The 16,275-nt window shown below is 38.4% G+C and overlaps 3 protein-coding genes across 4 annotated transcripts; 2 read left to right on the top strand and 1 right to left on the bottom strand.

Moving 5' to 3' along the window:
• Positions 1–67: 67 nt before the first annotated feature.
• On the top strand, positions 68–3,193 carry mrpl12 (mitochondrial ribosomal protein L12). Its single transcript, XM_079456407.1, has 5 exons — positions 68–300; positions 1,111–1,303; positions 1,394–1,471; positions 1,550–1,687; positions 1,958–3,193. The coding sequence occupies exons 1-5, from the start codon at positions 242–244 to the stop codon at positions 2,072–2,074; spliced, it is 585 nt and encodes a 194-aa protein (XP_079312533.1). The 5' UTR covers positions 68–241; the 3' UTR covers positions 2,075–3,193.
• Positions 3,194–9,452: 6,259 nt separating this feature from the next.
• rsad1 (radical S-adenosyl methionine domain containing 1) lies at positions 9,453–12,532 on the top strand. 2 transcript variants are annotated; one of them, XM_079456391.1, is made up of 9 exons: positions 9,453–9,661; positions 9,745–9,878; positions 10,096–10,300; positions 10,398–10,763; positions 10,962–11,025; positions 11,126–11,273; positions 11,385–11,439; positions 11,635–11,738; positions 11,851–12,532. In XM_079456391.1, exons 1-9 carry the CDS (start codon positions 9,527–9,529, stop codon positions 11,999–12,001), a joined length of 1,362 nt encoding a protein of 453 aa, XP_079312517.1. In that variant the 5' UTR covers positions 9,453–9,526; the 3' UTR covers positions 12,002–12,532. The 2 variants fall into 2 exon arrangements, with proteins under 2 accessions (XP_079312517.1, XP_079312518.1); XM_079456392.1 differs by having other exon boundaries at positions 9,472–9,661; positions 10,398–10,574.
• A 1,499-nt stretch (positions 12,533–14,031) lies between these two features.
• rasd2a (RASD family member 2a) lies at positions 14,032–15,259 on the bottom strand (the record flags this gene model as incomplete). The annotated part of the gene is made up of 2 exons (XM_079456396.1): positions 14,032–14,540; positions 14,656–15,259. 2 exons carry the CDS (start codon positions 15,257–15,259, stop codon positions 14,032–14,034), a joined length of 1,113 nt encoding a protein of 370 aa, XP_079312522.1.
• Positions 15,260–16,275: the final 1,016 nt, after the last annotated feature.

The following is a 16,275-nucleotide window of genomic DNA, read 5'->3' as shown; positions in this document are numbered from 1 at the left end:
TCGTAGGGTTTTGCGCCAGTGGGCCACCGTACTTCCCGCCCAAATATGGCGGCGACCATGTTACGGAAGAATTTTAAATAAAGTTTTGTCCATGAACGCAAATGCATTGTGGGTAGGTCAGGAAAAGCGAGAAGAGGACGCCATGTGCTTCTGCAAGTGAAGATCCGACGGGCATTTAGAGTGTTGGGTTGTTTTACGGGCACTTTTTTACAGAAGTGTTATTCAGTCTATATTGCTCGTCATGTACAGCACGAGATATTGCGTCCGGGCCGCGCTGCGGATAACGGCGAACACACACCGGTGAGTAGAGAGCGGGTGACATAACGGCCAGACCCCAGTGATAGATGCGTAAAACCGGCTTTGGAACGCACATTCAAGGGCATTAGATTTCACGTTGTCATGTAGATGTGCCAGAAACATTGTAGTCGATACAAAGCTTTAAATGTTTTGTTTCCGAAGTACTTTAAGTTAAAATGCTCAGGATAGGGTCAGATAACCATTTGAGATGTAATTGACCGCACTTGTGTCTGCAGTAGAGACTGATCCATCTTAAACTGCTGCATCTAAATACCAGAAACAAGAGTGAGGGAATAGAAGTGAATTGATTTACTTAGTGATGTCCTTCAGGAACTAAACAGATCAGAAGGTCACCTGTAGTATTACTCTTAATGTGTTATGAATGGCGCAAATGTATATTTGTTTCTTTGCTTTCTTTATACTGGCATGCTTCTTTCATGTCTATTTGAGATGTAAAGTTGCTTTTGTTAATAATGTGGGAAGCATTGACATGTAACAGACACATTTCCAAAATGTAGTCATCTAGACATCAGTTATGGCATAATGATCCCTAACAAAGGAATCAGAACCAGCAGAATTTCTCTGAAGGGGTGGTTTGTGGTGATGAGCTTATTATATCATTTATTACACGTATAAATATATAGGTTGAAAGTGAACAATTCCTTTAAGAATATGTTCTTTTGTGTTCTGGAGAAGAAAGTCATGTTTTAAATCACATTAGGGTGAGTAAATGAAGACCGAATTCATTCTTGGGTGAACTATCCATAATTGACAAATTCTCATCACTGTTGTCTGAATGATCACATTTTACAGTCACAATCTACAGATGCCTGCATTGTGTGCCCTGCGACCGCTCAAGACAAGTGCCGTCAGTCCGTCTGATGCCATTGCCACACCTCCTCTTGATGGAGCACCCAAGCTGTACTCGCCCAAAATCCAACAGCTTGTCAATGACATTGCCAGTCTCACTCTCATAGAAGTGTCAGATCTCAATGAGTTACTTAAGGTAAAGCGTAACTGTACAAAAACATATGACACAATAAATCTGTGTAATTTTATTCGTCATGTCCCATTGACGTTTTTTGTCCCTCATCAGAAAACTTTAAACATTCAGGATGTTGGAATGATGGCAATGGGGGCGGTATCAGCAGCAACAGCTGCACCTGCTGCTCAGGTGACATTTTATTGAATGTACACCACTGTTATTTAGTAAAACTGCAGTTTCTTTATGACATTTTCAATACATTTGCAGGCGTCGGATGAGGAGGCTGTACCTGCCAAAAAAGAGAAAACTCATTTTACAGTGAAACTGACAGAACTGAAGGCAGAGGATAAAGTGAAATTGATCAAAGAAGTGAAGAATTGCATTCAGGGCCTGAACCTTGTACAAGTAAGTTTGTACATATACTGTCATGTGTATATAATATCTGAAATATTTGTTATGTATATAATAGCTGAAATAACATTAGAAATGATTTGTCAGCCACTGTGGCAAGAAGACATGACTGTCTTGAGTTTTTGTTCGTCTCTTGTTTGCACATTATAAGTTTTGTTCCTTAAATCTAAAGTAAGAAAATACTGCAAATATACAGTGCAGAGGTGCTTAATCATTTAGTTTGTCTTTCATTATGACATGGTTATAATTGCATTGTATTTGCAGGCCAAGAAACTTGTGGAGTCACTACCTCAAGAGATCCGTGTTAATGTGTCTAAAGAAGAGGCAGAAAAGCTGAAAGCATCACTTGAAGCAGCAGGGGGCACTGTTGTGCTGGAGTGAATACACACTGGCATGTGTAATCTCACTTGATCAGTTGTTATCTGTCAGTCATACGTTTTTTATACAACAAACAAAAAAGGAATTTGAAGAGAACTAATAATGCCTTTAAAATGACCACTTGGTCCACTAGAGATGGTTGGGTGGTTGAACTCTCATACTGAACTCTAAACAGGCTTCTGGTAGACATAAACCACCTGATCATTTACATTTGTCTGTCATTTCCTGTAATAATTAAGCAACTCACATGACCTGGTCTGAGCAGAATAGAACTGTGCTGGTCTGTGTTTCATGAAGCTGTGTCTCTCAGGAAATTGTGGTTGCCCTGACAAAGGGAAATAATTGCAGTTGCTTGTGGATAAATAAATGTTATGTATTGTATATCATGATGACTTGATCAATACATTTCAGTCATTGGTGGTCAGTGCAGACTGAATGACTTCAGGTATTATTGTCATGGCTATTTAAGAATGTGAAAAGAAATGATGTGGTGATTTTACTGACCAGGTTTACAAACTTGAGTGTCAGATGTGCTTAAATAAGTGGAGCTGCTTGATTTAGATATCGCTTAAACAGAGTTCACCCAAAGATCAAAATGTCATTTTAAATCTTTATGACTTTAGAACCCACAGAACACAAAAGATATTTTGAAGAATGTTGTTAACTGGCACATGTTCATTTGCACTGGTTTTGTGTCTGTAATATAGAAGTGAATGAGTGCCAGCGCTGTTTGGTTACCAAAATTCTTCGAAATATCTTGTATTCTGTGAAAGAAAGTCATATAGGTTTGAAATGACAAGAGGGTGAGTAAATGATGACAGAATTCAAATTTCTATCCAGACTGGAATGCACTGTTATGTACATTTTGTCCGATCAGGATAACCGATTATTCTTTAACATTGGAAGCCAATGTCCGGTATGTTCCCAAGACTGAAACAAAAGGCAACTGCTTTTATTTGAGAGCATTCACTGCAGAAAACAAGGTAACCATTAGTTCTTCTTTCCCCCTAAAATATGTACCAAGCCTCCTTACATCTACGATCTATAGATTCTTTAACCATCAAACTTTTCTGTTTTTTTAGTCAATAAACAAACTATGGATGTTCATCCAGAGCAAACCGGAAAAAATGTCTTAGCTACATGTCTAACAGGTCTCAAGACCGAAAGCATACAGCAGTCGGAGTCAAACAATATTAATTTGTTCCTATATACACACATACTGCATCTACACACTGTTCCTACATCAATTTTTTTGCAAATGGCAGTAAGTGAAAGATCATGAGTACTGTACATAATTTAAACTGAACAGCGCGGAGCTGGAGAAGTTAAACCAGAGAAAATGATTTATCGGCTATGCTATATCTGCCTAAATTTTATTGTAAATACCGATACCAATATGGCAGATAATTTGTTGTGCATCCCAAATACAGACCATCCTGTAATGTAAAATAGATAAGATTATTGAAAAAAATGCAACACTAACAACCTAAATGTAAAATTTGAAATCTTAAAATATGATGCTTAAAGTCTAAATATGAGGATTAATGTCTTCCTGGTTTATGTAATGGAAGTTGTAATAAGGCAGCCACAGTGAATATTATTAGTTTTGTTCATTACCTGCTGCTATGAGGGGAAAAAACTTAAAATAGTATTTAATAAGACCTTCTACCCGATTGCTAAGAGTTCATATTTCTTAAGGTGTTGTAATAAGTGTTAAAAGATATCTCTGCCACAGCCTTAGTGGCCGCAAATAGTAAACATCTGTTTAATATTGCACGTGACTGTTAGCACGTTGTTTAAAATGTACTTTTAAATTTTATCTAGACTTATGTGTTTAATGTCAGCATGTCAGTTAGCAAGCAGATCTCCATCATTTACTAGGTAGGGAAGTAGGGAAAATAAATACTATGGGAGTCAATGGGGGACGAGATCTGTTTGGTTGCTGACATTCTTCCAAATATCTTCCTTTGTGTTCGGCAGAACGAAAAAATGTATACAGGTTTGGAACAATCTGAGGGTGAGCAAATGATGACATTTTAATAGTACATGCATGCACTGTATCTGATTTGAAAGGTTAACAGTTACTTAATCTGTTTATCTTTTTTGAATAATGGCTAGTGTATGATACAGCCCAGCTCCAAACACAGAGAAAGAGAGGGGAAGAGCATTCACAAACCCACCACTGAGGTCAAACATTTGTGTACTATTCATGTGTTTCACATACACACTTCACACTGAAACCAATTGACCATCTTGATCACGTCCAACAGGTTATATTAAGATTTTTTCCTACTAAATATTCTTACATTGTTTTCTGCCCAATGACTTGAAATACACGCTTTAGCAAAGTTATTAGAGTGTTGAATGGCTACACGAAACAAGTAAAGGTGCAATAATGGTCATTGGCAACCCTTCAATTATCTTAAACATTAAATAAGCAAATTAAAATGACGTGGCATTTTGAGAGCAAACTTAATTCTGTACTCTTGTAAAGTTTTTGTGCTTTAGTTGTATTTAATCATTAGTTTTATAGATATTAATAGTGACAATAGGGCACCAGTCACATACGTAGTAAATGAGATCACAAATCAAAACATTTAGAGCATATATTTGAGCCTATGTTGGAATGATTTATTTTTTAATAATAATTAGTGGAAGCAAAATTATTATCCGTTTTTTATACCAAAACAGCAATACCAACGAATACAGACAATCTTGGTAGTCCCTTTACTCTTATGCGGTCTGTTGCTGTCACGCTCCAGTCCAACAGGTGGCGCAAACGCACCACGGGGGGAAACCACGCGAAGAAAGAACAGTTCGCAGATTTGTCAAGTGTTGTTGTGCATTCTTGTTTCTGTGCTCTCGTGAATTATCGCATTGAAATCAACAGATCAAGGTTTGTACATGTTAAACATTTCGTTCACTTATTTGTTTGCTGGGTCATTGACTCTTGAGTAATTATTATTTAACCTAAAAATGTTTTCCTTCCATTCAGCTTGTTCTCACCTGTGTGGCTCTGTTATCTGCACAACACATAAGAGGACGCTGCTCTGATGACACCTATGAATGCCACATTGGCCTCCATTCTAGTTTAAAGATACTCGAGCTTCAAACTGTGACCCTGTCTTTGTGCCAATGTTAATTCTATGATGCATGGGGTGCGTGTCTCTGTGGTGTCACTCACAGCCGACATCAGTGAACCCGCGGGATGGAGCTGAAAACGGAGATCACAGAAGCGAGAGAACAGACAGATGAAGGTGATTTGATTTATTCGGGTATTTATCATCTTTTAATGTTAGTATCACGCGAAGAGATGAACACAATCATAGTTTCAGAAGTGCTCGGTGCGATGTTACTGCGTCATTATCCATTATAAGTTTTTCCAGTTTAAAAGGAGGCACAAAATATGATTTTTACAAGGTATGGGGAGGAAGAAGGGTTTTACAAGGTGTCTTCACCCATTAATGTGTATATTTATTGATTTTTTTTATTTTATTGATATATATATATATATAAATGTTTTCTATTTTGGCTGTTGTTTAATTTTTTTGCTTGGTTTAGTTTTGGTTTAGTCCTGCTCCCTTTCAGATATTTGTATGTCAAGATTATTTTGTGTTGTTGTTGATTGATTTATTAGGTGAAATTGTATTTTTCTTTACATGTTCAAGTTTTTTTCAATTCAATAATGTTTTTCTATGTTCATTTTAGAACTGATGGAGGTAAAGGAGGAAAGTTCAGAACCGAATGAATTGGAGGAGATAAAAACGGGAGATCAATCTTTGTGCCACTTCAATACTGAGGAGAATTTGTCATCATTTCAAGCAGAATCAGCCAAAGGTTCACTTACGTGCCCTCACTGTGGAAAGATCCTCAGTTGTACGAGCGCTCGTAATAGGCACATGAGAACTCATACTGGAGAGAGACCGTATGGATGTGACCAGTGTGGAAAGACTTTAACTAGTAAAGCCATCCTTATTGAACACAAGCGAATTCACACTGGAGAAAGACCTTACACATGTGACCAGTGTGGAAAAAGTTTTGCGTGGTTGAAGGCTCTCAAAGAGCATCTTCTTTATCATTCTGGATTGAGATCATTTCAGTGTGAACAGTGCAGTAAAACATTCATTTCTTCAAATTCCCTGAGAACGCACATAAAGACTCATGCAGCCGTGAAGCCGTATGCTTGTTCCTTCTGTGAAAAGACATATTCATATGTTAACTCTCTTAAACAGCATGAGCAAACGCACACAGGTGGGACATCTCATGTGTGCCTTGTGTGTGGAAAAAACTTCACTTCGGTGTCGTCTTTGAAACAGCACCACAGAATTCATACCGGAGAGAAACCATACAAGTGCTCGCAGTGTGGAAAGAGTTTCACTCGTGTAAGAAACCTGCGGGACCATGAGCGACTGCACACTGGCGAGAGACCTTACCACTGCTCATGTGGGCAGAGTTTTATAGCATCGAGTACTCTTTGCACTCACAGGAAAAAGTGGTGTAAAGAGCACCAAAGTTAATAGTTTCCGAAACTGTTCGGATTGTTTGTTTTTTTACTCGGTGGCACTGAGGATTTGCCAAAGTTGGCCAAGTAACACGTACAAGGGTTAAGGGAAATGAATTTGCTAATCACTTGCATATATTCTCTTTTCTGAGGACCAAGACTGAAATTCTGGTTTTAATTCTTTTTGAGAGAATATTTCTGAAATGACTGTGGAAATGTCAATGTTGTGTAACCGTAAAAACCTGATATCAGAAATGTAAATTTTTTTTAAAAAAAGGCAAAATTCTCAATAAAACACCATATCAGCTATTTTAGCATAATCTCATACTAGTCCTATTTAATAGTAAATAAAAGTTAATGTAATATTATAATTACAGATTTATGAAGTGTCAAGGTGGTGTAACCACCATTCATGGAGCAATTTTGTAAACATTGTGCAAGACATATTTATGAGTATTATTTTTAAAAATATTCCCTATACTCCCATCATGGCCAAATATGTTTATATAGTTGACCATTTATGCCGGTCAAATTTGATTTAAATTGAAATATCAAACAAACAGTGTCACCGGTTACACCATTGGAGTTCTATAACAAACCTTTCTGTTGGGGCCAATTTAGTAAAACACCATAGTTGATGCTAATTAAAGATGTCAAATAAAACTTTTATTTGGACCTATTTTCAAGTCTTCATTGTTATATTTTTTAGAAAGTAGTACCTTATCTCCAACTTTAGAATTAAAGCTCTGAAAGTCCAAGATAAATAATGATAAATAAGAGAATTATGTTCCTCAACTTTAGTTGAAATGTTTAGCTGTAATGCATATTTCTATTTCATGAATGAAGTGGGTGTCTACATTTGAACATAAATTCAGTCACGAATGAAATTATTACATTTCTGATATTTTATCATTTCTACAATATCTGTTGGAGACTTATTTATTTGAAATATGAAAATTACTAGTTTTTTTCGTTTAGTTTTCCTATTTTTAATTTGCAGTTTAAAATTTGTTTTAGTTTTAAACCCAATGGCAGTCATCCTCAATAGGTGCCATCCGGACCGCGAGACACAGCCTAATAAACCATATAAATCTTTTGACTATTTTGGTTGTTTAAATTGAGCCGCGTATTCATAATGTAGAATCACATCACACGCGCTCTCAGGAGCATTAATGTAATTTATCTTTATAGCTATATAAGAGCAGCAGACACGTGGTTATTTTAACAACACTTGTGCAGACATGCAGAGCAGGTGAATGGACACACAACAGTAAACAAAATGCAGAGAATATTAAAGCATTTGTATCCGTCAGTCTGTTTACGGTTTGCTATTAGTCTCCAACCTTTCAACCAGATTTATGTTATTTTATGAACCATAACGTTTTTATCTACATTTAGCATAAGCATTATTGGTCAGCATTTAAACAGTTGTGACCCTGTGGGAACCCAGGCTAACATCTCATAATCGAATTGATTATAATAATAAACATAAAAGAAAATGCCTCCCTTCCCAAAATGAAGTTGGTGAGAAGAAACTGAGATGGACTACTGCTTCGGATGACTACTTTTCTTAACTCCACATCACAGAACCCTACAGAAACATAAAAGCCCATTTAATAAAGTAGTTATCCTCAAAGTGAGCAGCTTATTTTTGTTCCAGACCCATAAGCTGTTATTTACTTTTATAGAATGCAAAATAATTTGAAGAATCTAAAGCTTTCCTTCACCCAACAGTTCAAAAGCGTCTCCTATATGCCTTTGGTTAGATAAAAAGCAGATAGATGTCGGAGGTAAAGTTGAAAACTCCATAATTAAGAAAAAAGTTGGAAATTTGTGCAGTAATGTGTTGCAGATCCATCATTTTCTACAGATGCTTTTAGCATCAGAAATGATTCTATTCTTGATGATTCTATTCAAAATGATGAAATTCTTACCCCCTCTTTTAGTCATGGCTTCACAAGCAGCTTTGCTTTGCTGGTGTTTTCTGGCTTATCTCAGTATCAAAAAATAACATTAGATCAAGTCTGATGACACGTTGTGTTACTCAACCCATGTCATGTCTGTGTTGATAAAGCACAAGCTCTAATACTAGATGTAATTTGCCCTGCAGGTAACACATACATAACATAATGAAAACGTAGGCCTACTGGGAATTTTCTGCCTTTTTCTTACGAGATTTTTTTTACGTTTTGCGATTTATGTTTTGCAAAGTTTGCCCTATTTACTGTGAATGTACAATGTAATGTAAAAATTGACTCAAGTTGTAAATATGTAAGAATTATGTAATATAAGAATAGGCGGTGACGTCTTGGCTATATGGTCTGGCAGATACTGACATTCAGGACTTTTAAATCGATACTCAAATCCACACTGAAAACAGACAGTCTACAATTGGAAACTAAAAATGAAACGATGGCAAAATAAAAAAACTACCAAATATATGGATAACACTGCTAGGAAATGTATTGAAGAAACAACTGATCGAGCAAATTCCTAACGATAACGATGTTGCGACCACGCCATCTTGCGGACAGCTGTGGTGTTTTTAAATATTGTTTTGAACCATTTTTATTAAGAATGATTATGAATATTTTTGATAAATATAGTCATTATTTAATACAACGTCTATGGTATGTATGTATTTTCCACCCTCCGTTTTCCAAGAATGATTTGCATAATATAATTAACATGGATCAATAACATAGCAATATAACATAAAAAGTCGCTTTAATGATAAACGGAAAAACATGGCAAATAATTCAAATTAATTGAGGTGAAATATCACTATAGTTAAGGACAGCGGAAAGACCTATTTATTTCATTTTAATTTATTTAAAAGAGTCCGCGCCGGAAGCCTGGGGGGAAAGCGCTGTGCCGCGAGGTGTTACGGTGAAATAGCACCGTGCGGAAAACATGTCCCGAACGCATCATTGACTTTAACTAACTAAGACACCATGAAATTAATTTGTCGATATTTACTCAAACAGCACCTGTCGCGGTGTAAGAGAACTTTGATCGGTGACATATTAGTGAGATCTGTCGCTACTTTCTTGCCTACTCACGCCGATGAAGCTTCTCTTTATGTCCATGTAAGTGTAACATCCGATCAACAGGAGGACTTGCACGTAACGTCATGTCTCAGCCTGATTAATACTGCATGTCTTTCCCCCAGTGGCCTTATTGCTTGAAACGATGTTCCTACTGCAACTTCAACAAGTATATTCCTCGGAGTCAAAACCACAATGTTATGACGGAATGTCTGCAGAAGGAGACTCGGACTTTACTGAAGCTCAGCCAGATCTCTCGGTCAGTCAGCGTGTAACTGCATATATGACTTGTGCATTATTATACACTCATGAGTGAGTAGTTAATGAAATATATATACAAAATCATAGTTTTTTCCCTAAAACTAGGTCAATACATCTTTTCAGCTCCAATTAAAATGATGCAAGTCTGAACCTAAAGTAGTTAAGATCTAAAGCCTTAAAATAACTTATTTCATTTGGTATGAACTCTTTCACAGGATCAGCTCTGTGTTTTTCGGAGGAGGAACACCCAGCCTGGCTCAGCCGTCCACAATTGCAGCTGTCTTAGAGACGGTCTCCAAACATGCACACGTGTCAGGTGATGCAGAGGTCACTCTGGAAGTGAATCCTACGCCTGCTGGGAAAGCTAGTCTGCGAGACTTCACGCTTGCCGGTGTCAACCGGTTTTCTATTGGCATTCAGGTGCGTTGTATGCATTTGACAATCTTCCACATTCAAGCTTACACACATTTCTTAGGCGCAGATTATAAAACGGGATCTAATCCTTTTTTTTGTACAGTCGCTGAATGACGATCACCTGAGGACGCTGGGTAGAGATCACAATTCCCAGCATGCTCTTCAGACAGTGTCAGAGGCCAGGATGCTTTGCCCTGGACGGGTGTCAGTTGATGTCATGTTTGCTCTCCCAGGCCAAAGTGTAAAGTCGTGGGAGGACGAGCTGAAGAAATTATTGCAGGTTTGTGACGATCATGTTTCACTGTATCAGCTCACGTTGGAAAGGGGAACCCGACTTTTTAAGCAAGTTGAGCGTGGCGAACTAAGTGTGCCTGGTGATGATGGCGCTGCTGTGATGTACAAGTCTGCACGGAAGGTCCTGGAACAGGCTGGGTTTCTTCAATATGAGGTGTCTAACTTTTCCAAAAATGTAAGTTTTAATATTTGATGTGCACCTTCCCTTATGTACAGACCTGTATGTACGTTTTAAAATATATAAAATATGTGGTCTTAAAAACAGTTTGTCATGTGATGTTGTGTTATAACATATCAGCTTCCCATATATATCCTGTTTAAATATTTTTTATTGAAATCGTTGTTTAATGATCAACTACTGAATTAATTGCAGAATGCTGTCAGTCAACACAATGTGGGGTATTGGAGGGCACAGCAGTACATCGGAGTAGGCCCAGGTACATAAATACACAAGGCAACAGTCAAAGAAACATTAACTGTGAAAGTTAAGTATAGCTTATTTTCCAAATATATTTAGCTTAATACCTTGTCTGTTAGGGGCACATGGACGCTTTGTACCACGTGCAGTCGGAGGAGATCAGAGGGAAGCTCGGACCCAGGCGTTAGAACCGGACGTTTGGATACGAGAGGTACAGAGCCAAGGTCACGGAACGCGGCGACGAATACAGCTTGACCACCACGGCCTGTAGGAGTAATTGATTTGTCGGTGCTGTAAACAGGACATAATAAGCAATAGCACAATTACACAGGATGTCAATGAGCTATTGAATTGTGTTGGGATGTTCTCTGTCTGCAGGCTGGAGGAAGTTATGGTCATGGGATTGCGCATGAATGAAGGAATCAGCCAGCAGGTAAAGCAGACCACATTAATCTTTTAACTAGTCTGATCAAAGTTATTGACAGAAGTCCCATTTAGAGGATATAAGCAACTTGTAGTGCTTCACTTTCACCAGAATGGATTTTATGACATCATCGTTCTGCACTATCTAGCAGATTTTCTTGTCTAATATAAGCAATTTTTATGTTGTTTCGCTTAAACGGTGCAGCAATGGAAGTTATTCAGCCCAGAAGCAGACCTCTATCAGATATTTGGGATGTCTGATAACATTCAAGAATTGCTAGCAGAGGGCCTTCTAATAGTTGATGACAGGTGATGGCTTTATGTCTTAAATATTCTTTGTACATTTTTGCACTTTATGTTGGCATTAAATTTTTTTTGGATATATAAGAATTCTTCCTTGATGTTTGTCTTTGTATTGCAGGGGTTTGCGGTGTTCCTGGGAAGGCTTAGCTTTACTGGACAGCATCTTACCGACACTGCTCCTAGAATTAGAGAAGTTTCTCCAAAGCAGGTGTATTATAAAGACACGAATCAACAACAGCAAAACTGACATGATTCAGAGAGACAGATGATAGTATCAGTATTTTTCATTGTAGCTAATACCAACTTGTAATTTTAAAAAATTCACTTGAAAACAGTAAATTTGTCTTTGCCCTTGAAACAAACAAACGTAATGATAATTACTAATAAAGACACTTCCCTCTTGTATTCTCTCCTTAAAGTGACTATTTTGATTTATGCAGCTTGATGTGACTACAGTACATCATGGGGCTTTGGTTGTCCTTAAGTGACATTTGATTTGGCATTGAGTTGATTTCTCACTGCAATCTGCCAATTGAAGTTACTCGCTATACAAACCACCCACATGAACAGAAGGAGTGAGTGTGATTGAAGAATGATTCATTTATGCAGTCTCCCATGTGCTGTTCCACTAGAAGCACAATCTTAATGTATTTTCTCATACGTGGCCCTTGGCCACAAAACCAGTCTTGAGTGGCACAGGTATATTTGAACAGTTTGGTTTTAATATGTTAACATGTTTTATTGTGTCAGTTAACTGTATTTCTTTGTTATAATGGCTCAAATTAAAACAAACCAACTGCAGTTTGATTGATATTAATTCGACCGTACGATAAAAAATAATCTCATTTTGGAACCAAATTCTTCAGTTAAAGCAATAGCCAACAAAACATTGTATGGGTCAGCATTTTCATCCTTAGAATATTGACTAAAGATCATGTTCCATGAAGATATTTTGTCAATTTTCTACCGTGTATATTTCAATACTTATTGTGGAGGCATCAAAAAGGGCCTGAAACACACTTACAAACATTACTCACTGCTGCCCGCTCTTTAGGAATGACCCATTCAAGTTTGGTATCTGTGTAAAGTTTAGAATTTCCACTTTAGGGTTCATCTACCCCCCACAACGTCATTATAGGGGAGAACCAAACCATGTTTCTTCTTAGCAACGGCCTGCTACAGCATCTCTGATTAATAACTTTAAAGTCTCTTTTCTCAATATTTAGATTTGCAACCTCAGATTCCTAAATATCTGTATCTCAGACGAATAGTGTCCTGTCAAACCATACGTCAATGGAAAGATGTATTCAGCTTTCAGATGATGTATAAATCTCAATTTCCAAAAAGTCACCTAAGACTTGTTATCCAGGGTCACAGTATGCTTGTAAATTTTGCCACTCTGAAAGTTTTAGCCGACATTTTGGTTTTGTATAATAAGTTAATTTCATACCAAAATCTTTTTAGTTTCATGTCCCATTCACGATAGAGTCCCGTATAACTTATATATGTTCGCTGTCCATGGTACTGAACGCCGGAAGCTGGCGAGCACCCAGGCGCATGCGTTATGTCTATATTCTTACTGTTAACATACTGTAGGCATTCGTGACGTGTCTTTGTTGGATGACTTCTCTTCAGCTTCATCTCTTTCACTGGCGTGTTATATAATGTGTAATCGCAGCACGATCCCATTGTCTTGAGACTGACACATATGAGCGCGTGGGCGCACTTTCTTACTAGTATGGCACTTAACGCCAGCACGAGCCGTGATGACTCAAGATTGCAGAATATGAGAGATATACTTCACCACCAACGCGTTTCTTCACGTTGTTCGTCTATAAATGGTCATGCGGTTGAATCACAGGATTCTCCTTAAAACGCAGAGGCGTACAGTAAGAACGATATGTTTTGCTGACATTGAATGTAATGGGATTGTGAACGCGTTTGGTGACTTGGATTTCAATTTTTCTTTACATCAGTCCCTGAAATTCTAATTGTTTTCCCTAAAAATGGCTTTGCTTTTGAAAAGAAATGACTCGTTTCGTCTTAAGCGCACTGCGTCTTTTATTGTTCTTCAGAAAAACTTTGATTCAATGAGGTAATATTGGCTTGTTCGTAATATCAAGAAAGTCTGCAAAGTTGAGGTGATACTCAATATCAAGAAAACATGCAGATTCATAACACACATACGTTCATAAAAGTGTCCCCTGGTCCAGCCAGGGATTCATAGAATATAATAACTCTTACGTAGTTGAATAATTATTATTCAAAGGCTTAAAACAGAGTTACTTTTGTAACTCTTTTACTGTATTTGACACCTCTCAATAGGTGTACTTCGTTTAGGGGTCGTCGGCCCCATTACTCGCCGCAGATCACTGCCGAAACTCGGTCTGCGCGCGAGCGGATGCACGGCCCCACACGGCTCGTTCATGGCTCTTTTGTTTCTCTTTCTATTGCTCAGCGCTTGATACGTGTTGATGGAGATGTCCCGATGGAGAGAGGGTCTGGTTTCTGTGGGGAGTCCTCCCAGCACCGCCAGAGCCTCAAACATCTCCCCCAGTCTGGTGCAGTCTTTGGCGGAAACCTCAAAGAGGACGCGGTCCTTCCCAAATTTCTTACTGATATCTGATTGATGCACAACTCTTGAGGAATTGATATCAACTTTATTGCCGCACATTATTATGGGAACCTGTCCGTTTTCTTTGGTTTTTGCCAGCTTGGATTTAGCAGCGAAAATCTCCTCGCGTAAAGCGCAGACTTCTTGGACAGACTCTCTGTCAGTAACGCTGAACACCAGGACAAATATGTCACCTGTTGAAGCACGTGAAACAGGATCATTAATAATGATATTATTTGTTATATTATATAATTATATTACAAATATAAAATGAAATTGGAAATGTAACAAAACTTTGCAGGCACTGACCTGTCAGAATAGAGAGTCTTCGTTTGGCAGGAAAGTCTCTTTCTTTGGACGCGTCCAGGATATCCAGCTGGTATCTCTCACCTCGGATGTGATACAGTTTGCTGTGAAAGTCTTCGGTCGTCGGCTCGTAATGTTCCTGGAACCCATCACCCAAGAAACGCCGGATAATTGCCGTTTTACCAACTCGGGGTGCGCCGAGCACAACAATGCGCCGATAATGACTGCGTTTAACGGTGACTTGATCATCGTTTTCACTCTCGTATCCCACATGCTCGGCTTTATGGAGCTGAGACACGGCGAATGCGTCCACAGATCTCCGGGTTTTGCGTTCAGGGGACGAGTGCCGGTTTCCGATGCTGGAAGACCTCACCATCCTCGACTTTGGATGTTTCCAGTGCGATGTTACGGTTTTTATGATGGGGAGCTTGACCGTGTGGAAATTTGCGTCTGGAACCGGCAGAGTCGCGCCGTTCCCTGCTTTGGCTTGTATGCATTGCAAACGCGCATCAGCTGTTGCATTGCCTTCTGAACGATAGTTGCTACGGGTGAGCGTCTTGGTGCCATCAACTGAAAGAAGTGGCTTATCAGTTGTGTTCACCTCCATGCTCTCTTGTCTGCGTCGTTCACAACGGCTGTGTCGTTGTCGGGCTGTGGGTAAGGGATGCGCAGCACCCCGTTCTCTCCGTACAGTGAGCATTGCGCTGTCCGCGCTGCGCCTTTTATATGGAGATGAATGGGTGGTCTAATGTGGTGCGTCATACGTCACTTGCAAACGCGTTACTGGATTCATTTGTGAATCTAAAAAACGCTGCCTATTTAAGGAATTATCTACAATCGCCGATGAAGGCTGACCACTGTAGATCCATCACAATATCAGTCAATACTTTTTAAGTGAAGTAAAATATGAGATTCATGTTGAAATGTTTATCACAACAATTCCAGAAGTCTATTCCACCAGATCATAAAAGTAGCCTTATAGTAAAACAATGTATATTTATCCAAACAAATTTAAAGCAAGACTGTGTACAATTCTTTTATTATTGACCCACACGCTGTCATTCCAAACCTATATGTAGAACACGAAAGAAGATATATTAATGATAACCAAACAACACTCGTGTCCATTGTTGTGTGGACAACACACGATCCATTTTTTTCAAAATATCTTCTTTTGTGTTGCACAGATGAAAGAGTCATATACAGGTTTTGAATGACATGATGAGTAAATTATGACTGAATTGTTATTTTTGGGTGAACTGTCACTACGACTTTATTTTAAGTTATTCCTATTTATTGTCTTGACAGTGAGTAACAAGTTGCAAATGACTTTACGGGGAACATCTCTGATTACGTCATTAATTATAGCGTAAAGCATTTAAATTATTAGGCAATTTAAGCCGGAAAGCCCATGCTACAGTATGCAGTGTGGGAGCGCATGGAAACATTGGGTTCAGAGAGGTAAAGGTTTATGAGTTTGTTTGTACGTGATACAAGTACCTCGGGAATTGGATCCATATGAATGTTTCCATTCCGTTCCATTAGTACCTGTCCAATGATGTAGTTGAGTGTTTATAAATAATATGTGTGACATTGATTTTGTTATGGAACTAACCGAGGCGA

The sequence above is a fragment of the Barbatula barbatula genome (assembly GCF_947034865.1).
Source record: "Barbatula barbatula genome assembly, chromosome: 5".
Lineage (NCBI taxonomy): Eukaryota > Metazoa > Chordata > Actinopteri > Cypriniformes > Nemacheilidae > Barbatula > Barbatula barbatula.
Note: the sequence above shows the minus strand (reverse complement) of the source record. Positions and strands in the feature narration are given on the sequence as shown.

Excerpts from the sequence above, each read along its gene's own strand:
- mrpl12 (XM_079456407.1), top strand. The coding sequence starts at position 242 with ATGTACAGCACGAGATATTGCGTCCGGGCCGCGCTGCGGATAACGGCG. Across the intron at positions 301-1,110 it reads ATAACGGCGAACACACACCG|TCACAATCTACAGATGCCTG; the intron begins GTGAGTAGAGAG and ends CACATTTTACAG. Across the intron at positions 1,472-1,549 it reads CAGCTGCACCTGCTGCTCAG|GCGTCGGATGAGGAGGCTGT; the intron begins GTGACATTTTAT and ends ATACATTTGCAG.
- rsad1 (XM_079456391.1), top strand. The coding sequence starts at position 9,527 with ATGAAATTAATTTGTCGATATTTACTCAAACAGCACCTGTCGCGGTGT. Across the intron at positions 9,879-10,095 it reads AAGCTCAGCCAGATCTCTCG|GATCAGCTCTGTGTTTTTCG; the intron begins GTCAGTCAGCGT and ends ACTCTTTCACAG. Across the intron at positions 11,440-11,634 it reads ATGAAGGAATCAGCCAGCAG|CAATGGAAGTTATTCAGCCC; the intron begins GTAAAGCAGACC and ends TAAACGGTGCAG.